At 64.3% G+C, this 21452-nt stretch overlaps 5 protein-coding genes across 5 annotated transcripts; 4 read left to right on the forward strand and 1 right to left on the reverse strand.

Annotated features, from left to right (window-relative positions):
* Positions 1-1372: 1372 nt before the first annotated feature.
* MC1R (melanocortin 1 receptor) lies at positions 1373-2313 on the forward strand. The gene is given in 13 exon segments (XM_008491753.2): positions 1373-1426; positions 1428-1481; positions 1483-1582; positions 1585-1632; positions 1635-1758; positions 1760-1812; positions 1815-1896; positions 1898-1932; positions 1935-1990; positions 1992-2118; positions 2121-2194; positions 2196-2267; positions 2269-2313. Coding segments are annotated over 13 exon segments (924 nt in total).
* An 880-nt stretch (positions 2314-3193) lies between these two features.
* Positions 3194-6361, forward strand: TUBB3 (tubulin beta 3 class III). Its single transcript, XM_030457822.1, is given in 8 exon segments — positions 3194-3325; positions 4160-4210; positions 4212-4269; positions 4862-4972; positions 5187-5509; positions 5511-5717; positions 5719-5769; positions 5771-6361. Coding segments are annotated over 8 exon segments (1353 nt in total). The 5' UTR covers positions 3194-3268; the 3' UTR covers positions 6266-6361.
* A 1156-nt stretch (positions 6362-7517) lies between these two features.
* Positions 7518-11128, forward strand: DEF8 (differentially expressed in FDCP 8 homolog). Its single transcript, XM_030457915.1, has 11 exons — positions 7518-7723; positions 7958-8040; positions 8149-8298; positions 8399-8540; positions 8625-8789; positions 9459-9586; positions 9840-9953; positions 10349-10429; positions 10509-10649; positions 10735-10844; positions 10936-11128. Exons 1-11 carry the CDS (start codon positions 7618-7620, stop codon positions 11036-11038), a joined length of 1323 nt encoding a protein of 440 aa, XP_030313775.1. The 5' UTR covers positions 7518-7617; the 3' UTR covers positions 11039-11128.
* Positions 11108-14392, reverse strand: DBNDD1 (dysbindin domain containing 1). The gene is made up of 5 exons (XM_030457917.1): positions 14325-14392; positions 13376-13546; positions 12629-12769; positions 12079-12219; positions 11108-11514 (listed from the first exon to the last, which is right to left on the reverse strand). The coding sequence occupies exons 2-5, from the start codon at positions 13422-13424 to the stop codon at positions 11357-11359; spliced, it is 489 nt and encodes a 162-aa protein (XP_030313777.1). The 5' UTR covers positions 13425-13546; positions 14325-14392; the 3' UTR covers positions 11108-11356.
* A 199-nt stretch (positions 14393-14591) lies between these two features.
* On the forward strand, positions 14592-21288 carry GAS8 (growth arrest specific 8). Its single transcript, XM_030457634.1, is given in 13 exon segments — positions 14592-14786; positions 15214-15306; positions 16130-16327; positions 16473-16679; positions 16866-16920; positions 17354-17559; positions 17878-17977; positions 17980-18044; positions 18333-18396; positions 18399-18418; positions 19297-19506; positions 20593-20658; positions 20953-21288. Coding segments are annotated over 13 exon segments (1437 nt in total). The 5' UTR covers positions 14592-14783; the 3' UTR covers positions 21103-21288.
* The last annotated feature ends 164 nt before the right edge of the window (positions 21289-21452 follow it).

The raw sequence follows: 21452 nt of genomic DNA on the forward strand, positions 1-21452 counted from the left end.
CTGCCCGGAATAAATCCTCCCCCTTCTTCCACAGCAGCTTCGATCTGTGGGGATGGGACTGGGGTTGGGTAGGCTGACTGTGCAGACCCCAGGGCACAGCCCACCCATCCCTGCCCAGTTGATCCCGATCCCCCAACTCAAGAGCCCACTTGTGCTTTGGATTTGCAGACTCAGCATTTTCTCCCTCAAAGCCTCTTGTTGGGGAAAGCTCAAAATTCACAGCACGTCCTGGGCGCCAGTGGCAGCCGATGGCTGATTCCTCCTGCTGGCTTTTCCCTGGGGATTCCAGATTATCTGCTCCAACTGCAGCCACCAAACCAGTATTTTTTTTTTGGAGGGGGGGCGGTGGACCCCCATTTTGTGCTGCAGGGTGCTGGTGCCCCCCAAGAAGGAGTGGAAGCAGCCAGTGGGGAAGGAGCATGGATCGTGAGGCCGTGAATGGTTCTTTGGCGCTGAGTGGCTCCAGGCATCAACACCAAGCCCAGGCACATGATGGTCAGATGGGGCTCGTGTTTCACCCCCCAACCCCAGCCCACCCGTGCTCCCTATGGTGTTTGGGCTTTGCTGGGGCATCGCTTTTCATCGGGCCTTTGACCATCACTATCAAACCCATCACCCACCCCCACGGCAAAGCACCTTCCCCTGGGGCTGTGGGGAAGACCCCACAAGGGCTCCAGGGTGCAAGGACTCCCCGGGCACCTGGACCCCAGGGCACGTTGACACCCAAGGGCACATGGACACTCAACACACGGACACCCCGGGGTATGTGGACGCTTGAGCACAGATGGACACATGGATGCTCCAAGACACAGGGGACCCCCAAGCTATCAAGTCCTCAGGGTCAGGGCACCCCAGGGCACACAGAACACTTGGAGACCCTGGCAGCCCCCAACACTCACAGCCCAGGGGTGTGGACTCTCCAAGGGCACATGGGACCAACCAGGCATATGTGACTTCAACGTTGGGGTCCCCCAAGACCATTCTAGGGGTCTGGCAGCCCCAGCCCCCATGGTGGCTCCCTTGGGTGCTGCCGTCATGCGGGTGCCCACCCTCCTCAGGAGGAGGGAGCTGCCAGAGCCGCCTTTAAAGTGGGCAGAGAAAGGGCCTTTTCTTCCCCATCCCCTGGGCCAGCAGGCGCGTGGGCAGCAGGGATACCGGGCAGGGCTGGCCCAGAGACAGCTGTGACACCGAGGGTCCTGGCAGGCACGTGGCACGTCCCCAGGTGGTGGGACCCCGTTCCCAATTCCTCCACCTCCTCTTGGCCCCATCACCGGACACCAGAGGAGTGCTGGCGGGGCAACCCGGGGATCTGTGGGTGCTGTGGCGTTACCCTGTCCCCCAGGTGGGGGATCCCGGGGCTGAGGCGGGGGCCATGTCGACGCTGGCCCCCTGCGGCTGCTGCGTGAAGCCCTGGAACGCCAGCGAGGGGCAACCAGAGCAACGCCACGGCCGGGGCTGGCGGCGCCTGGTGCCAGGGGCTCAAACATCCCCAACGAGCTGTTCCTCACACTGGGGCTGGTGAGCCTGGTGGAGAATCTGCTGGTGGTGGCCGCCATCCTGAAGAACAGGAACCTGCACTCACCATGTACTACTTCATCTGCTGCCTGGCTGTCTCCGACATGCTGGTGAGCATCAGAACCTGACGGAGACGCTCTTCCTGCTGCTGCTGGAGCACGGTGTGCTGGTGGTCCGACCCACCATCGTCCGCCACATGGACAACGTCGATGACATGCTCATCTGCAGCTCCATCGTGTCCTCCCTCCTTCCTGGGGGTCATCGCCGTGGACCGCTACATCACCATCTTCTACGCGCTGCGTACCACAGCATCATGACCCTGCAGCGGGCCGTGGTGACCATGGCCAGCGTCTGGTTGGCCAGCACTGTCTCCAGCACCGTCTCTCACCTACTACCGCAGCAACGCCATCCTCCTCTGCTCATCGGCTTCTTCCTCTTCATGCTGGTCCTCATGCTGGTGCTCTACATCCACATGTTTTGCCCTGGCCCGCCACCACCTCCGCAGCATCTCCAGTCAGCAGAAGCAACCCACCGTCTACCGCAGCAGCAGCCTGAAGGGAGCTGTCACCCTCACTATCCTCCTAGGCGTCTTCTTCATCTGCTGGGGCCTTTCTTCTTCCACCTCATCCTCATCGTCACCTGCCCCACCAACCCCTTCTGCACTTGCTTCTTCAGCTACTTTCAACCTCTTTCTCATCCTCATCATCTGCAACTCAGTGGTTGACCCCCTCATTTACGCCTTCCGGAGCCGGGGAGCTCTGGCGGACGCTGCGGGAGTTGGTGCTGTGCTCCTGGTAGGCAGTGGTACCAGGGCTGGGGGACACATGGCACGACCACCACCCCGGTGGATGGACAGACACAGGGGCACACAGATGGATGGACTGAGGGGCTGCGGGGTGTCCCCCGGGCTGGGCTGGTGGATGTGTGGTCCCCAATAAAGGCTCTTTGCAGTGAGGATGTGGGCTGGCACCACCGGCAGACCCAGGGGGGTCCGCCCCGCCCGCCCTCACCCTTTATTCGAAGCTCAATCGTTCCCGGTTGCCGCTGTCGAGTCCCTGGGTTCCAACGGGGACTGGGCGGAACCGCGGGGTTGGAGCTGCCCGGGGTGCAGGCGAGAGGCGGATCCCGATGGGGAGAGGGGCACTGGGGCCGCCCCCGGACAAAGAGCCCCCCGCCCCTTCCCCTCCCCGCTGCCGCCTTTGTTCTTGGGCCGCGCCCGCCCCGTCCCCGCGGGGCTCACGGAAGCCCCGGACCTCCAGACACCTCCCGGGACCCTGTGGAGCGACCCCACCGAACCCTGCGGTGCCCTCCCCTATGGCGGGCCGTGGGTTGGGGTGTGCGTGTTCCCCCTTCTCACGCCGCTCCCCCGCACCCGGGAGGTCCCACTCCCCTTCACACCCCTCCGCACTGCCGGTACCGGGGTCCCCAGCATGCCGGGGCGGCTCACCCTCCCCTTCCCCCCTCCCGCTCCCGGGTGCAGGGTCCCCCCCTGGTGCCGGGGGTCCCCGGTCCGGCGGGGCGGTGCCGGGGCGTGGCGGCGGTCCCGGTGCCGCAGGGGCTGTTGCAGCGTTGCGGCGGCGGCCGCCGATTGGCTGCGGGGCGGCGGTGACGTCAGCGGCCGGCCCGGTGCGGCGCGAGGCGCCTATAAAGGAGGCGGCGGCGGCGGGGCCGCCCCCCGCGCTACCGATCCCCGGCTCCGCTCCGCTTCCCGCTCCCGGCCCGTTCCCGGTCCCGGTCCCGTCCCGGCAGCACCATGAGGGAGATCGTCCACATCCAGGCGGGCCAATGCGGCAACCAGATCGGCGCCAAGGTAACGGCGGGGTCCGGACCGGCACTCACCGATCCCCCGCCCCCCCCCCCCTCCTGCCGCACCGGCGGACAAAGGGAACCGCCCCCGCCCCCCCGCCTTTGTCCGCCCTTCAGCACCGCGGACAGCGCCCGCCGCCCCGCCCCGCCCCGCCTGCAGGGGGCGCCCTCCCGGCCACGCCCCGACCGGGGGCGCGGGGTGACCCCCCCAGATCAGAGTCCCCACGGTCACCGTGTCGCCCCCAGCGCTGTCCTCCGGGCCAGCCCTGCCCCGTGTCCCCTCCACCCTGAGCCCGGGGTGACCACCACCCGAAGTCCAATGCCCCCCGCTCTGGGGGTGACATCGCCCCCGTTGGTCCCGCTGTGATGCCCTCTGAAACCGGGATGTCCCCCCCCCCTCCCGAGCCCGGTGTGTCCCCCCGGTCTACGTGTTTCCTCCCTCCTTGACCCACCCCTAGCCTGCTGTGTGCCTCGACCCCCCCATCCTGAGGTCCGTTCCCCCCCTCCCCATGTCTGGTGTGTGTGTGTCCCCCTGAGCCGACCCCCCAACACCGATGCGATCCCCCCGGTGTGACCCCACCCCACAGTCCTGGTGTGTCCCACCCCCCGCCCCACCCCGATTCTGCTGCACGTGTGTGTGTGTCCAGTGCTCCCCTCCCCAGTCCCACTGCCCCCCCCAAGCTCCCCTTGAGCATCTTGTGACCCCCCCTTACCCAGACTTGGTGCCACCCCCGGTCCCAGTGCCCCATTCCCCCCGACTCTGAGCCTGGGTGTCGGTTGTGTGTGTGTGTCCCTCCCCCCGGTCCCGGTGCCCCCCCTGAGCCCACTGCCCCCCCAGTTCTGGGAGGTGATCAGCGACGAGCACGGGATCGACCCCAGCGGCAACTACGTGGGGGGACTCGGACCTGCAGCTGGAGCGCATCAGCGTCTACTACAATGAAGCCTCCTGTAAGGACCCCAGACCCCCCGGCAGCCCCTGGGCAGCCAGGGACCCCGACCCTAATCATCCCCCCCCCCAAGGCCTGAGGCTGCTGGAGTGGGGGAGGGAGGATGTGTGCACCCACCCCGTGGGGATCCTCTGGTTTGGAGGGGGGACATGACACGTGCACCAGCCCCACGGGCTTGGTGGGAGGGAGGGGGCTCATGCCCCGTGGGACCCTGTGGTTTGTGGGGGGGAGGGGCATAATGTGTTGCATCCACCACAGGGGACCTTATGGTATATGGGGGGGGGTACACGTGCACCCACCCCATGAACTCGTGATTTGGGGGGACACACACCATGTGTGCCCTCCCCATGGGACCCTGTGATTTGGGGGGACACACACACCATGTGTGCCCTCCCCATGGGACCCTGTGATTTGGGGGGACACACACCCCATGTGCACCCATCCACAGTGCTGAGGGGGGAGAGAAGTGGGCACCCAGCCCCACAGGGCTCCTGTGTTTGGGGGGTTTGGGCACGCACCCCACGGGCTCCCCAGGGGAGGGGTGCTCCGGGGGGGCTCAGCAGCAGGTTCCCCGTGCACGGGGTTTCTCTCAGCTCACAAGTACGTGCCTCGTGCCATCCTGGTGGATCTGGAGCCGGGGACGATGGACAGCGTGCGCTCGGGAGCCTTTGGCCACCTCTTCCGCCCCGACAACTTCATCTTTGGTAGGTCCTGGGGCAGGAGGGGGGATAAGCCACCACCCGGGCCCCCACCCGTGCCGCAGGGCCCGGCACATGGCCAAACCCCTGTGGTTTCCACTTCCCACCACACCTCATCCTCAGATCTCACCGGTGCTGCCGCCGGCACCCGTCCCCTCCCCGGCGTGGGCGCGGGCGTGCCGGCAGCCATCGGGTGTTTCTGTCCCCTCCCCCAAAACAGGGCAAAGCGGGGCTGGGAACAACTGGGCCAAGGGCCACTACACAGAAGGGGCCGAGCTGGTGGATTCGGTGCTGGATGTGGTGCGGAAGGAGTGCGAGAACTGCGACTGCCTGCAGGGCTTCCAGCTGACCCACTCGCTGGGCGGTGGCACCGGCTCTGGCATGGGCACCCTGCTCATCAGCAAGGTGCGGGAGGAGTATCCCGACCGCATCATGAACACTTTCAGCGTGGTGCCGTCCCCCAAGGTGTCAGACACGGTGGTGGAGCCCTACAATGCCACACTCTCCATCCACCAGCTGGTGGAGAACACAGATGAAACCTACTGCCATCGACAACGAAGCTCTCTATGACATCTGTTTCCGCACCCTCAAGTTGGCCACCCCGACCTACGGTGACCTCAACCACCTGGTCTCGGCCACCATGAGCGGTGTCACCACCTCCCTCCGCTTCCCCGGTCAGCTCAACGCTGACCTCCGCAAGTTGGCTGTCAACATGGTGCCCTTCCCTCGCCTCCACTTCTTCATGCCGGGCTTTCGCCCCGCTGACGGCTCGTGGCAGCCAGCAGTACCGTGCCCTCACTGTTCCCCGAGCTCACACAGCAGATGTTTGATGCTAAGAACATGATGGCGGCCTGTGACCCCCGCCATGGCCGCTACCTCACCGTGGCCACTGTCTTCCGGGGCCGCATGTCCATGAAGGAGGTGGACGAGCAGATGTTGGCCATCCAGAGCAAGAACAGCTCTTACTTCGTGGAGTGGATCCCCAACAACGTCAAGGTGGCCGTCTGTGACATCCCACCCCGGGGCTTGAAGATGTCCTCCACCTTCATTGGCAACAGCACGGCCATCCAGGAGCTCTTCAAGAGGATCTCGGAGCAGTTCACCGCCATGTTCCGGCGCAAGGCCTTCCTCCACTGGTACACGGGCGAGGGGATGGACGAGATGGAGTTCACCGAGGCCGAGAGCAACATGAACGACCTGGTGTCTGAGTACCAGCAGTACCAGGACGCCACGGCTGAGGAGGAGGGTGAGATGTACGAGGACGACGAGGAGGAGTCAGAGGCACAGGGTGCCAAGTGATGCCCCCCCGCATCCCCCTCAGCTTCACGCTGCTGCCCCAAGCCGGGCTCCCTCGCCTCATCCCTTTGATGTCTCCTGACCCTCCCTGAGCCAGCTTGGCCTCCCCCCTCCCTTCTCCCTCCTGCCTCTTCCCCCCCCCCCCGTTTAGGTTTTTTTTACTGGTTTGTGTCTATTATTTTTTTTGAATACTCAATAAATTTATTGCTGTCCAGGTACCACCTGTCTGCAGTCTGGGGAGAGGGGTGGGGGACAGGGACCCTCAGGATGGTTGTGCCCACACCCTGGTCCCCTTTCAGACAGTGCCTGTCCCCATTATGTCCCTTTGTCCCCCCTGCCCTGTCTCTGACACCCTCCTGCCTCTTGGGGATGGGAGGTGCCACCTGGGGGTGGCTGTGCCTTTGTCCCCACTGTCACCTTTCTCCCTGCTGGGGTGGAGGGTGGTGACTGTCCCCACCCTGAACCGGGGCAGTGTTGGTCTCCTTGTCTCCCCCAGCTGAGGTGGGGGCACAGACCCTTAGGGTGCTCTCCCTGGTCCGGTTTTAGGTGGGGGGAGCAGCGAGACACCCCCAGCCCGAACAGCCCTGGGACCCCCAGTGGGGTGGGGGGCTGTGCTGTGCTGCAGAACCCCCCTGGGGACACTGCACCCTCTCTGTGCCCCTGTGGAGAGAGGGGCTGAGCCGGGGGACACGGAGAGGGGCACAGAGCTATGGGCGTGGGAGCTATGGGGACAAAGGGTTATGGGTCTGGGGGCTCTAGGGACAAAGAACTGTAGGGTTGGGGGCTACAGGGACTGGGAATACGGGTCTGGGGGCGACGGGAACAAAGGACTATAGGGCTAGGGACTGCAGGGACAAAGGACTATGGATCTGGGGACTGTAGGGACAAAGGATTATGGGGCTGGGGGCTATGGGGACAAAGGACTATAGGGCTGGGAGCTGTGGGGCTGGGCGCTATGGATACAAGGGACAGGGGGACCGAGGCACTGTGGGCTCGTCCGCGGGGTTGAGGAGGTGCGGCAAGGTCGGGGGACACGGGCGGGTCCGGTGGGGCCGGTCGGGCGGGGCCATCCCCCGGGGTCTGTCGCCGCGGCCCCGCTGTCCCCTCCCGCGGCCCCGCCCGGAGCGGTGCGGTCCTCCGGCCCGAAGGCGGCGCCACCGCTCGGGACCCGGGGGGGGTGGAGCCGTTCCCGGGAGGAGGCGGGGCCTTAGCGCTGCGGAGGGCGGGGCCGGGCGCTGCCCCCTGGCGGGCGGGCGGGGCCGGTCCCGGTGCGGGGCTGAGGCGGGGCCGGGTCCAGGTTCGGGGCCGGGTCCCGCCGGTCCCGCCGGTCCTCCCGCAGGGCGGCGGCGGCGGCGATGGCGTACGACGAGCGGCTGGCCCGCTTCCGCCAGGCCCACCTGAACCCCTTCGACAAGGCCCCCGAGGAGGCCGAGCGCCCCGAGGAGGCGGAGCCCGCCCCAGGTGGGTGCTGAGCCCCTCCCGGCGGGGAGGCGGGGGGCCGGGACCCATGGCGGGGGGTTCTGGACCCACGGCGGGGTGGGCAGGGGGTCCCGGACCCATGGCGAGGTGTCCCGGACCCACGCTAGAGCGTGCGGGGGGTGGCGGCCCCGTGGCAGAGGGGGACGGAGGGTCCCGGCCCCGCAGTGGGGCAGGGCAGGGGCTCCCGGCCTCCCCACGGCGCTCACCCCATTGCAGCCCCGCGGCCGGATCCGACCCCGGAGGACACGGAGGGTGCGCTGGACCTGGGCCTGGCCGAGGACCACTTCTCCCGGCCCGTGGTGAGTGGGCAGGGGGATGTGTGAGGTGTGGGGAGGCGGGCGGGTGGGTTTGGGGGGGCTGGGGGTGTGTGGGTCGGGGGTCCCGGTATCACCTCCCGGCTGCCGCAGGGCCTGATCCTGGCGCCGGACGTGGGGCAGCTGTGCAAGGCCATCGAGGAGTGCAAGCGGGTGATCCTGGCGCTGCCCGAGCACTCGGAGCAGCAGAAGGACGCGGTGGTGCGGCTCATCCACCTCCGCCTCAAGCTGCAGGAGCTGAAGGTGAAGTGGGGCGGGCTGGAGGGGGTCAAGGGGAGGGGTCTACATGGCTGGGGGGGATGCGCCCACGCTGAGACATCCCCCCCCCCCCCCTTGTCTGCAGGATCCAGATGAAGATGAGCCCAACATCCGTGTGGTCCTGGAGCATCGCTTCTACAAAGAGAAGAGCAAGAGCGTGAAGCAGATGTGTGACAAGTGCAGCACCATCATCTGGGGACTCATCCAGACCTGGTACACCTGCACAGGTGGGGCTGGGACCTCCCCACATGCCACCCGGTGCCCCTCTCACCCCCATCCCTTTGATGATGGCCACCTGTCCCCCTCCCCAGGCTGCTACTACCGGTGTCACAGCAAGTGCCTGCCGCTGGTGAGCCGGCCCTGCGTGCGGGCCAAGGTCAGCCACCAGGCTGAGTACCAGCTCAGCATCTGCCCCGAGAGTGGGCTGGACAGTCAGGACTATCGCTGCGCCGAGTGCCGTGCCCCCGTCTCCCTCCGTGAGCATGGGGCTGGGGGGAATATGGGGCTGGTGGAGTGTGGACTGTGTGGAGAGGTGGGAGCAAGATGGGGCTGGGTTGGGCAGGGTTCCCTTAAGGTCTGGGTGGGGAAATCTGCGGGCTGCAAGGGACTGTGTGAGTCTAGGGGCTTGTGTGGAGCCATAGGGGTCTGCGGGATGCATGGGGCTATTTGGGGCTGGGGTGTGCATGGGGCTGTGGGGACATGGGAGCTGTGTGGGGCTGGAGGGAGCTGGGGGTTGTATGAGGCTCAGGTAGGGCTGGGGGGTTGTGGGTGTGAGGCTGGGCTCCCTTAGGGCTCTCTGGGGAGTTGGGTGGTTCTGTGGGGCTGGGGTTTCCCCAGAAGAGGGGAAGGTGGGGCTGGACCCCATTGTGCCCCCAGGTCTCACGGAGGGGGGTGGGTGCGTGGCGTGGGGTGTGTGCTGACCCGTGTGGCAGTGTGGTGCACGTGCACGTGCCAACACGTGTGCCGGTGTGGTGCGTGTGCCGGTGACTGTGCCGGCACGTGTGCCAACACGCGTGTGGGTGCAGTGCATGTGTGTGTGCCAGCGTGTGTACTGGTATGTGTGCCAACACGTGTGCCAGTGCAGTGTGCGTGTGCTGGCACGTGTGCCAGTGTGTGTGCTGACCCACATGCCCCGCGTGCCACAGGGGGGGTGCCCAGCGAGGCCCGGCAGTGTGACTACACCGGACTCTACTATTGCAGCGGCTGCCACTGGAACGACCTGGCTGTGGTGCCCGCCCGTGCCATCCACAACTGGGACTTCCAGCCCCGCAAGGTGCTGGGGGCAGGGGCATTAGAGGTCATTTTGGGGGCCATGTCCCTGGCTGGAGGCCACCTGGGGGGCTGTGTCCCTGGGTAAGGGTCACTTGGGCACCAGGTCCCTGGTTGGAGGTCACTTGGGGGGACACGTCTATGGGCACAAGGGTCCCTGGGGTTGCAGCCCTGGGTGGAGGTCACTTAGTGGAGGCTGCATCCCCAGCATTGGGGTCCCCGTGGTGGTGGCAGGAGGTGACAGTGTCCCTGGGCAGGTATCGCGGTGCAGCATGCGGTACCTGGCGCTGATGGTGTCGCGGCCGGTGCTGAGGCTGCGGGAGATCAACCCACTGCTCTTCAACTACGTGGAGGAGCTGGTGGAGATCCGGGTGAGCAAGGGGGACAGGGGAACCCCACTGGGGGGCTGGGGGCTGAGGGGAACCCTGGGTCCCACAAAGGGGGAGCACAGAGGGGCTGGAGGTGGCCAAACTGCTACGGGGCTGAACTTGACCTTGTTCCTGTCACAAGCATGTGTCCATCCTGTCCCCAACCTCTCCCCATCCTCATCCCCATCTCAACCCTGTCACCATCCTGCCACCACCCTCTTCTCTGTACCCATTCCTGTCCCCTCCCTGTCACATCCCTCTCTCTGTCTTGTTCCTAACTTGTCCCCATCCCATTCCCATCTCATACCTGTCCCCATCCTGACACTGCCTTTCCCCTGCCTCTGTCCCTCCCTGTCCCCATTCCTGCGTCCATCCTGTCCCCTCCTGTCCCTCTGCAGAAGCTGCGCCAGGACATCCTGCTGATGAAGCCATACTTCATCACCTGCAAGGAGGCGATGGAGGCGCGGCTGCTGCTGCAGGTCAGGGATGGGGCAAGGGGTGGTGGTGACAGTGATGGTGACAGTGATGGTGACAGTGACAGTGATGCTCCCCCCGCAGCTGCAGGACCGCCAGCACTTTGTGGAGAACGATGAGATGTACTCGCTGCAGGACCTGATCGACATCGAAGCCGGGCGCTTGAGCTGCTCCCTGACAGAGATCCACACCCTCTTTGCCAAACACATCAAGCTGGACTGCGAGGTGGGGCTGGCACCGCGTACAGGGAGTGAGAGTTGGGGACACAAATGACAATGTCCCCATCCTTGAGGATATTTTTTTTCCCCAGCGTTGCCAAGCAAAAGGTTTCGTCTGTGAGCTCTGCAAGGAAGGTGATGTCCTCTTCCCTTTCGACAGCCACACCTCCGTCTGTACCGACTGCTCTGCTGTTTTCCACCGGTAAGGGCACCCGGGGAGGTTGGGGACAAAGGAGGGGACACACACCCGTGTCATGGTTGTGACCCCATTGTTGTCCCCCAAAACAAAACAGGGATTGCTACTACGACAACTCCACAACTTGCCCCAAATGCGCTCGGTTGAGCTTGAGGAAACAATCCCTCTTCCAGGAAACTGGGATGGAGGCAGAGATTTAAACCAGGTTGGGGGGCTACTGGTTGCCCACCCACACTAGCCACAAGGCTTGGGACAGAGCCGGGGACATGAATGAGGCCTTTTTTGCACAATTTCATCTGGTTTTGACGTCATTGCGCCGCTTGCCCGCGTCACCGCTGTGTCACCGCCCCCCAACCCCTCCAACGGAGACGGGCAGGAGGCGTGAGGGTGGTTGGTTGGTTGGTTGGTTGGTTGGTTTTACCAGAATACAGAGAGAACCGGGTCAGGTACCAGTAGCCGGTTGCCCCTTCTTTGCCCTAGACGTCCCAGGCTACTGGTAGCCCACCCAGTGGTGGCCCCTATGGGTCCCTTGGGCGCTCAGGGGGCAGGAAAGGGGGGTCTGGGGGTGGTGGTGGCAGCGGTGGATCGTTGAGGTGTTTCTTATCACGACCTTGTTCTCGTGTTCTAGTCCAGGAGGGAGAGCGAAGGTAACCGGCCCGTGGTGCTGGCTGCAGCCCTGTTTTTGGGGGGGGGGGCCAGGAGAGAGGGTTTAGGGGGTGCTGATGGACAGACAGACAGACAGACAGATGGACAGATAGGATGGGCAGAGGGCTTGGGCAGTGCTGATGGACCGGAGAGATGGAGCAGCAGTGGACAGAATGCTTGGGGCTTGCTCACAGATGGATGGACAGAGTGGGGATGGACAGAGGGCTTGGGGCATGCTGGCAGACAGAGAGATGGACCAGGGATGGGCAGACTCGGTGTCTCCTCACAGACCGATGGACAGACAGGTGTACAGACTGGGGACAGACAGACAGCTCAGGGCCTGCCTCCAGGTGGACAGAGAGACAGACAGACCAGGAACAAACATACAGCTCAGGGCCTGCTTTTGGACAGACTGGGAACAGACAGAAAGCTTGGAGTCTGCTCCTGGATGGATGAATGGATGGATCAGTAGGCAGACAGACATACAGAATGGGGACCAACAGATGGAGAGAGCAACAGACAGGTTGGGCAGACAGCTTGGGGCCTGCTCCTGGACAGACAGACAGAGGGAGGGGGCCAGAGCCCATGGTCTCACCACCGGGCCCCTCTCCAGCTGTGTTCTCCTCATCGGAGTCAGCAAAGACCTCAGCCAGCTCCTGGTCCGACATGTCCGTCAGCTCCGTCAGGTCCAGGAGGTCAAAGTGCACCTCCAGCGAGGAGACGCTGCTGAGGGGCTCTGCGGGGACATGGGGATGGGGCACAAGGGGCTTGGGGGGGCCACGGTTACCTGGGGGCTGGCAGGGACCCCGGGGACAGGCAGGTGACTCTGGGGGAAGATGGGATCCCTTGGGGACAGGCAGGGGACCACAGGGGCTGGTGGAGGACTCCTGGGGACAGGCAGGGGATGCTAGGGACAGGTAGGGACCTTGGGGGCTGGCAGCAGACAGACAAGAGACCCCTGGGAGAGAGAAGGACCCCAGGGGCTGGTGGGGGACACCAGGGACAGACAGAGGACCACAGGAACCCCAGGGGAGAGGCAGGGGACCTCAGGGAGTAGCAGGGACCCCAGGGGACAAGGAAGGACTGCTGGGGCAGTCAAGGGACCCCGGGGACTGGCAGGGACCCCCGAGGACAGCCACACTCACGCCTGCGCTCGGTGACCTGCAGCAGACCAGCGCTGGGGATGGGGCCCCCTGGCTCCTCCGGGACTGCGGGGGGCTGAGGGGATGGGCCATGGTGGGGGGTCCCAGCTGGGCACTCCGGGGCCACCATCTCCTTGGCGAGCTCTGTGACATCGACACTGTCAGTGGTGGCAGGTCCCCAGGGGTGCAGGGTCCCCGGCGGGACACCCCCCACACACACTGCTGCCAACCCCCCCCTCCTGCTGACAGCCCCTTTGTGTCTGTGAGACAAAAGCACAGCCTGTGCCGGGGCCCAGACAAGGGCTGGTTTGTCTGCAGCAAGAGATGGCGAGGCCGCGGTGGCCCGCGGTGGTGGCGTGGCCCTGCCATCACCGTGCTGCCAGGTGCGATGACACCAGGACAAGTTCACCAAGGGCCCAGCATTTCCTGCTTCCCCCACTGGATGGTGGCAGCAGGGCAGGGGACAGAGATCCCCCTGCTGGGACAGAGGGACATTATGGAGGTGTTTGGGTCTGGTTTGTGCCACCGGACACCTGGCACCTGCCACATCCTGACCCCCGTGCGGTGGGACAGGGCACCCAGTGCTGGTGGCGCTGTCCCTGCAGCGGGGAAATAGGGGACATGAGAAGACACGGGGGCTGCCCGCTCCCACCATCCCACCCCACGCTGTGCCAGTGGGTGCCACCGCAGTGTCACCATAAGGAGCATGTCCCCCCCCTGCCTGCAGCAGCCCCCCGAGCCTCCACCCACCAGGGTGCTTTTCCCTGCTGCCAAAATCCCCTCTGGCCTCTGCCTGCATGGTCACGCCGTATCTCTGGTCACGCCGTGACACCGGTCACACCACGATGACAGTGGTCACGCCGTACTGCCGGTCAGGCCGTTGCACTGGTCACACGCTGCCGGCCTGGGCTCACCGGGTGCCTGGCGAGGAGCGGGACCGGCATCAGGGCTCCCCCCGGCTCACCGTGCTGCTGACTCACGTCAAACCACAGAGCCGGGCACTGCCGGCTATGGTCACCCCGACAACGCTGGCCCTGGTGCCCGGTGGGGTGGCACTGTCCCCACAAAGGGAGGGGAGGGTCACCACGGCGTCACAGCCATGTGTGGGGACATGTGTGTTGGGGGGGCTGGCACTGCCCGTGTCCCCAGCCAGAACCCTGCTGCTGCCCTCCCAACACTGGGGACCCTCTGGCTCCAGCGGCACGGCCAGAGCCCCTCCCCAGAACACCACAGACCCCGGCACGACCCCCCCCCCCTGCATCCCCAGACCCCCTGAGCACCCCTTGCACCCCGAGACCCCCGGGTACTCCCCTGCACCCCCAGATCCCCACCCCAGACTCTTCCCTCACTCCCCCCATGCACAAAGCCCCCCACCCAGCCCCACTGCCCCTGCCCACCCGCTCCCCCCAGCCCAAACCCCCCCATGCACCCGCACTCGGGCACACACTCACTGCCCCTGTGCACGGCTGCAGCCCCGGGCACCCACCCCCCGGTGCACCCCGACCCCCAGCACCCCCCGCATCCCTGTCCACACCCCCCGGCACACCCCTTGTCCCCCCCCACATTGAACACACCCCCCTCGCACACCGCCCTTGTCACCCCTACCGCACACACCCCTCGCCACCCCCTGCACCCCGCGCTCCCCTCCCTGGCCCGGTTCTGCGGTGATGGACGTACTGCTCCGTCCCCCGCCCCTCACCTGCGGTACCGACCGCTCCCGGAGCCCCCATGGGCCGGGCCGGTGCCGGTGCTGGGCGGGGCGGGCCCGGTGCCAGCCCGCAGCCCGCACGCTCCCTCCGCCGCGGCGGGGGCGGGGCCGGGGGGGGTGGAGGGGGTGGTAAGGAGGGGGCGGGCACCGGGAGAGGCCCCTCCCGCCCCGCGTACACCGGGGACACCGGGGGGTGCGGGAATGACCCCGGGGACTCCCGGGCTGCGACGGGACGGGCAGCATCGCCCAGCCCGGGGGTGTGCGGGGCGTGTCGGACCCAGGGACCTCCTGGGGCTCAGGCCCGGTTTGCCCCCCTTGTCCCGGAGCAGGCCCCGCCGCCGTTGCTAAGGCGTCGCCCCGCGTTGCTAGGGGCGTGTCCAAACGGGCCCCCAACTCTCGCGAGGTTTGCCTGCCCGTTGCCTGGAGACCGAGGCGCCGGCAGCCGCCGCCATGGTAAGAGTGGGGCCGGGCCTGGGCCCGCCGCGGGGATGGGAGCGCCAGGGCGGCCGAGGGGCTCTGGGCCTGCCCATGGAGAGTCCCCACTGCTGGGGGGTACAGGAGGAGCAAGGCAGTGGGTCCCGGTTTGCTCCCAGGAGGGCAGGCCTGAGAGTTGCGGGGGCCCAGGGCGGTCCTTGGCACCGTACAGGGCACTCCCGCAGCGGCTGGAAGCAACTACGGGTGTTCTAGGGACTCGCGGAGGCTTCTGGGCTCCTCCCGGGGGAACCTGGCACCTCTGTCCCTCTTCTCACCCTGCCACCACCACCAGGGCAGAGATGAAAGCTCCCTGGCCTGGGTCAGTGCTGGGGGCTTCTCCCGACACAGCTTTATCCCCACACCCCAGCTCCAATCACACCTCACTTGTTTTGCTTTCTTTCCTTAGGGACCCAAAAAGAAAGCCGAGAAAAAAGGGAAAGGGAGCAAAGCTCCAGCAGTGACAGATGCCGTGTCCCCAGAGGAGATGAGCAAGGAGCAGGTGAGCAATTCCCCCGGCTCCCAGCCCCCCCTTGGAACAGTGCTCAGGACCCCTGCTTGGCGCCTGGCTCTGGGGACAACAGGTGGCAGAAGGTGACAGAGACAAGCAGCCGGGGTTCATGTCACTGCCTGAAGCTGGGCTGGTGGGGGACTCTCACTGTTCCTGGAAGGAGCAGCTCTTCATCCCACTCTCCCTTCTGCTGTCTCAGTGCCAGGAGTGTGCCCAGATGGCCAAGGCATCAGCACCAGTGCAACCAGCAGGACCAGGATGGGATTGTCCCCCTGTGCTGGGCACTAGTGCGGCTGTGCCTTGAATCCTGGGCTCAGTTTTGGGCCCCTCATGACAAGAAGGACATTGAGGGGCTGGAGAGTATCCAGAGAAGGGCAGCAGAACTGAGGAAGGGTCTGGAGCTCAGATCTGCCCAGGAGCAGCTGAGGGCCCTGTGGGTGCTGATCCTGGAGCAGAGGATGCTGAGGGGAGACCTTGTGGCTCTCTGCAACCCCCTGAGAGGAGGTTGGGGCCAGGGGGGGTCGGGCTCTGCTCCCAAGGAACAAGGGATGGGACAAGAGGAACTTTTGGCCTCAAATTGTGCCAGGGGAGGTTTAGGTTGGAGCTGGGGAACAATTTATTTCCCCAAAGGGTTGTCAGGGCCTGGCCCAGGCTGCCCAGGGCAGGGCTGGAGTCCCCATCATCTCTGGAGGGGTTTCAGAGAAACCCCTGGAGATGTGGGGATGAGGGACAGGGGGTGGTGGTGGCCTGGGCAGTGCTGGGTTTGACTGGGTGACCTCTTGCCCTGCCCTGTCTCTTCCCTTGCTCTCTGCAGCTGGAGATGCACGTTGCACGTCTCCGGGAGGAGCTGGACCGGGAGCGGGAGGAGCGGAACTACTTCAAACAGGAGGGTGAGAAGATTCGCACGTTCCTGGAGGTGACGCGGCAGCGGCTGGAGGAGAAGAAAGCTGAGCTGAGGAACAGGGACCGGGAGATGGAGGAGGCAGAGGAGCGGCATCAAGTGGAGATCAAGGTGGGACAGGGGAAGGTTTGGGAGGTATCGTGGATGTCCCAAGGAGAAGTGGGAACAGGAGGAGGAGGAGCTGGGTGGGATGTGAACCAGGAGTGTCTTGGTGTCTCCTGCCGAAGGCCTCAACCCATCTGTGTCTCCTCTTTAGATTTACAAGCAGAAGGTGAAGCACTTGTTACAGGAACACCAGGAGAACCTGACAGAGCTGAAGGTGGAGGGCAACCTGTCCATGCTGCGGGCCCAGAAGGATCACTTGGCTCAGGAGACGGAGCTGCGGAAGGATGTGCGCTCCTTGAAAGTGGAGCTGAAGGAGCAGGAGCTGTCCAACGAGATGGCGGTGAAGAACATGCGCCTGGTACGTCCCCAGCAGGACTGGAGCCACTGGCCAGGTACCTCCACCACAGAGGAACCTGGTGAAGCTGATGGCTGAGACCCAGCGAGTCAGTGGGAGCCCACGGCAGGAGCAGGAGGGAATCCCTTGGGATGTGGCTGACTCGGGGTCAGCTTGCTCTGCCTCTAACGCATTGCTTCTCCCCAACAGAAACAAGAGGAGGACATCAGCCAGCTGTGCAGCAACTTCGAGAGACAAGTGAGAGGTCAGGACCTGGGAGCAGTGTGTCGGGAAAGGGTCCTCCAAGCTCTGCTGTGCTCCTGGGCAGAGCCTCTAGGAGAAAGAGGGCTGGTTCCCCCCACACACAGTTCTGGCTGATTTCCCTCCCAGTTCTTGCTCTGGGGCTGCCAGACCCCCAGCTCTGAGCAGACAAAGTGAGGCGGGTGCCTAAGGGGAGCCCTTGCAGTGTCCTCACTCTGGTCCCCTCCTCACGGGAGGCTTCAGGCTCTCCTGGGCTGGCTTGGAGCCTTTCCATGCCCTCTTTCCAAGGATGCTATTTCTGGGCTCTCCTCTCCACGGTCCCAGAGCTGGTGGCAGCTGTAGTGACACTGCTAACGAGCATCCTGTCCTCAAGTCACGCTGTGGTGGCATGCGCAGGGTCCCTAGGAGGTCACCCAGCCCCCTCTGCCTTCCCCCAGAGACTGAGGCCAAGTACACCAAGAAGCTGCAAGTGCTGCGGGATGAGCTCGACCTGCGGAGGAAGACAGAGATCCATGAGGTGGAGGAAAGGAAGAACACCCAGATCGACGAGCTCCTGAGGAACCACGAGAAGGCCTTTGCTGACATGAAGAACTACTACAATGACATCACACTCAAAAACCTGGCACTCATTGACTTGCTGAAGGTACTGCCTGTCCCTGCCACCCACCTGGCAGCATCCCTTCCCAGAGGCCGGTTCTGTGAGGGTGAAGGACATGGGTTAGTGATGGCCTTGGCAGGGCTGGGCTTATGGTTGGACTGGATGATCTTAAAGGGCTTTTCCAACCCAAACCATTCCATGATTTTGCCCAGATCTTGGCTGCTTGAGTGCCACTGCTCTCCTGGGGGTTGTACACGGGCAAAGCGTAGGGGATGTGTCCTACTGGAGGGTGTGTCCAGGGTGGGTTCAGCTCTGAGGCGCTGGGCAGCCTCCAGGAGTTGTTGCTCATATTCTCAAGAACAGGAGCAGGTGGCAGAGATGAAGAAGAAGCAGAATCAACTGGAGAAGGAGAAGACAGATGTGCTGCTCCAGAATAAGCAGCTGAAGGAGCCCCTGCAGCAGGCCAGGAGCAGTTGTTTGAGCTGCAGAAGAAGTTAGCCCACTATGACAAGGACAAGATGGCCCTGATGGTGAGTGGCCAGGCTTGTCCTGCCTTGAGTCTCCCCGACCCGTTCCTGGAGGAGCTGCTGACCATGGCCAGATTGCTGGGCCAAGCCCTTTGAGTCCCCTCAGCTAGCTGGGTGTTTGTATGGCCTGGGATGGGACTCGAGAAACCAGAATAACAGCAAGGGGAGGGAGCTGATGAGGGGTGCTGGGTTTTTCTCTCCCATGTCTCTGCTGGTCACTCCCTTCCCTTGCCAGAACGTGTCCCCTCATGCCTCCCAGTACTCCTTAAACTGTCCCTTCACCACTTCCAGAACACAAAAGCCCGTCTGAAAGTCACACAAAAAGAGCTGAAGGATCTCCAGTGGGAACATGAAGTGGTGAGCAGAGGTTCAGGAAGGTGAGAGCTGCAAGAGGGTCTGGGCATCCTACTTCCCTCCCTGCACCCTCCACCGAGGGCCAGGCATGGGTATTCAGCAGAGCCTGTGCTCAGCCTGGGGCTTTCCCAAGCTCTGATCCAGAGCCCTGCTGGAAACTCCTGCTTCCCACACAGCTGCTCCCAGCTCTGGCCTCTCCCACGGTCAGCAGACAGGCCTGGCCTTGTGCTCTGCAATCCCACACGCTTCAGCGGTCCCTCCGCCTGGACCGGGGGCAGAGCTATGGGAGAGATCATCACGGGCCACCAGCCCAGCCACAGCTCCCTGCCCTGGGGGGCTGCTCCCCCCCAGGGTGGCTCGGGATCAGTCACATTCTCCCAGGCTGGGCCTCTCCCCCCCCTGTTCCCCCCGCCACTAACCCAGATAAATCTGTCGAGGCAGAGGAGAAGCTCGCCTGCGATTCGCAGAAATCCCCAGGAATATGAACATTGATCTGAGGCCTCGTTAGCAATCCATCATTAAGGCAGCGACATGTTCAGCAGGCTCAGAAATAGGCTGCAGAGGAGAGACTGTGCCCTAATTAGGACACTTATTAACTAGCTGTGGGACAGGGCCTCCTGCCAGCTGCAGGGAGGGGAGGAGAGACCCCCAAGTGCCAGGGGGCCCTCTCTGAGAGTGAAAACCGTGCTGCAGCGAGACCCCTCTGCTGCTGGGGTGTCTGTGTCTGGAGGTGTGGAAGTGGGTGCTGAGGCGGTGCTGTAGAAGGAGAGAAGCTGCACCCCAGCACCTGGCTTGCCCGGGGGCTGCAGGTGCTGTGGGCGACAGTTGGAGCTGCCCAACCTGTTTGCTGCCAGCCCAGGGGCTCACCAGGGGGGTGACAGTGTCCTGTCTCTGGGAGCAGGTGCAGGCAGAGCGTGATGAGCTCTACCAGAAGTTCACCAAAGCCATTCATGAGGTGCAGCAGAAAACAGGCTTCAAGAACCTGCTCCTGGAGCGCAAGCTGAAAGGGCTCCTTGAAGTCCTGGAGAAGAAGGAGGTGGAGCTCAATGAGGTCCTTGCAGCCTCCAACCTCGACCCTGTTGCCCTCTCCTTGGTCTCCAACAAGTTGAAGGTACCGTGTGCTGCTGGGGGCTCTGCTGAGGCCAGGCTGGGGGGCACAGGCTGCTCTGCGGTGAAATGCAGCCCCTCAGCCTGCAGGTCCCCCTCCCATGGGGCTGGAGCCACCATGTCACTTGTTCCTGGCACTCCCGGGGCCACGCGTGGTGCCTTCCCTCGAGAGCAGAGCGTGTGGGTGTCAGGGTTTGGCACCCATCTGTCCCTCGGGTGGGGACTGGATCCAGGAGAAGGGCCCTGGGCTGAGCAGAAGGTTCCGGCAGCGACCCGTTGTGGCACAGCCGATGAACCTCGCCAGGCTGTGCTCCTGCAGAGCTGGTGACCCTCCCCAGGATGGGCAGGGACGGGTTCCCAGGGGCTCCATGACGTCTTCCATGCTAAAAATACCTCTGCAGAAAGCCCGGGGCGGAGGCTGGGAGCCCCACATTCCTGCAGCCGTAACCGGAGAAGCAGCACTTGCTCCGGGTTGGGTTGAGGCGCCAGGACCTGGGTTCCACCGCTCTGGTGCCCTCCTGCTTGTCCTACACCAGCTTGTCCCCTTCCCAGTGCCCTCTGTGGTGGGTGGCAGCGAGGGCACCCCCTTGCCTGGGGATGGGCACAGCAGCAGCCAAGGTGGTGGGACGGGGCAGCGGATGTGCCACTTACAAGCAGGTGCCACAGCAGCAGGAAGGAAAACACATTCCTGGGAAGGCATCGCGGCGTCCGGCTCTCCCGCAGCTGCTGCGCTCCCGGAATTCCTTTGCTCAGCTGCCTCCAGCACCTTCTGGGGCAACTTCTCTCCCTCTCATTGCCCCGGTGCCACAGTAGCAGGGCGGTGCTGCCAGGGCAGGTGCTGCCATCATATCCCCCTTGGAGTAGGGCTGGCAGTTGTGTTGTCCATCCAGGAGGTCCCTGTCCCTCTGCCCGGGGCTGGCTGTCCCTGGCAGTGCTGGCTCTCAGGGGACAAGGGTGGTGGCTGCCTGCCAGGCCCTGGTGGCAGCTCCTCCGTGCTCTCTGCCACGCCGCTCCCGCCTGCGGCACACAGCCACCCTGTCCCTGGGCATGGTGGCCCGCTGCCCAATGCCCCATCCCCCTTTTTTTGCAGGATGTGCTTGATTCCAAGAACACCACCATTGAGGACCTTCAGCAGGAGCTGGCCCGAGTCTGCAAGGTGAGGCAGGGGGCCAGGGCTGCCCTGGACCCTGAGCTCAGGGCTTTGGGGCTGCTGGGGGAGGCTGCAGTTTTGGGGGGTGGAAACAGGACCTTCTTCTCCAGGTCGTGCCTGGAGCAGATGGAAGGGACCTTGCAGCACCCAGCTGAGCTGGAGGACCCAGTCCAGTCTGCTGGTTCTCGTTTCCCCCATGTTGGGTTCCCCCACCATCAAGAGAGGTGCAGGGAGACCATGACCAGGAGTGGAGGGGTCAGAGCTGAGTTTTGGGCCAACCATGGGGTGCTTCTCTTGCAGGCCCACAACGACCTGCTGCAGACCATGGAGGCAAAGCTGACAGCCTTCGGCATCCCCCTGGACAACCTGGGCTTCAAGCCCCTGGCCATCCCTGTGCCGGGGCGCACGCTGGGGCAGGGTCCTGCCGGGCTCGTTGCGGTGCCCATCTGATGGCAGGTAGCACTTGGGGACACACTGATTGTGCCCCTCTTGGGGCTCTGCACCATCCAGCAGATCGCAGTGAGCCTCTGGCAGGATCCCCAAGATCCTCCCTCTCCTCCCTCCCCCAGGTGGGGTTTCCTCCAGAGCAGCCCCTCAGAAAGGTGATTTTTAGAGACGAATGGTGCTGTTTTGAAGCCTTTAATAGTGTTGGTAGCATATTTTGCCCCTGGTGATGTGGAAGGAGGACATGCCTGTCCCCTAACTGCCCCGGTATGTGGTGTAGGAGAAGGGGCTGATCAGCAGTGGGAGGTGCAGCTTCTGGGCTGGGTCAGTGATGGTGAAGACGACCTGGGGGAGAG

The sequence above is a fragment of the Calypte anna genome, chromosome 11, assembly GCF_003957555.1.
Source record: "Calypte anna isolate BGI_N300 chromosome 11, bCalAnn1_v1.p, whole genome shotgun sequence".
Classification (NCBI taxonomy): domain Eukaryota; kingdom Metazoa; phylum Chordata; class Aves; order Apodiformes; family Trochilidae; genus Calypte; species Calypte anna.

Excerpts from the sequence above, each read along its gene's own strand:
- DBNDD1 (XM_030457917.1), bottom strand. The coding sequence starts at position 13,424 with ATGCAGGCAGAGGCCAGAGGGGATTTTGGCAGCAGGGAAAAGCACCCT. Across the intron at positions 12,770-13,375 it reads CAGCAGGGAAAAGCACCCTG|AGCTCGCCAAGGAGATGGTG; the intron begins GTGGGTGGAGGC and ends TCGATGTCACAG. Across the intron at positions 12,220-12,628 it reads GCAGGTCACCGAGCGCAGGC|AGCCCCTCAGCAGCGTCTCC; the intron begins GTGAGTGTGGCT and ends ATGTCCCCGCAG.
- DEF8 (XM_030457915.1), top strand. The coding sequence starts at position 7,618 with ATGGCGTACGACGAGCGGCTGGCCCGCTTCCGCCAGGCCCACCTGAAC. Across the intron at positions 9,587-9,839 it reads GGGACTTCCAGCCCCGCAAG|GTATCGCGGTGCAGCATGCG; the intron begins GTGCTGGGGGCA and ends GTCCCTGGGCAG. Across the intron at positions 9,954-10,348 it reads AGGAGCTGGTGGAGATCCGG|AAGCTGCGCCAGGACATCCT; the intron begins GTGAGCAAGGGG and ends GTCCCTCTGCAG.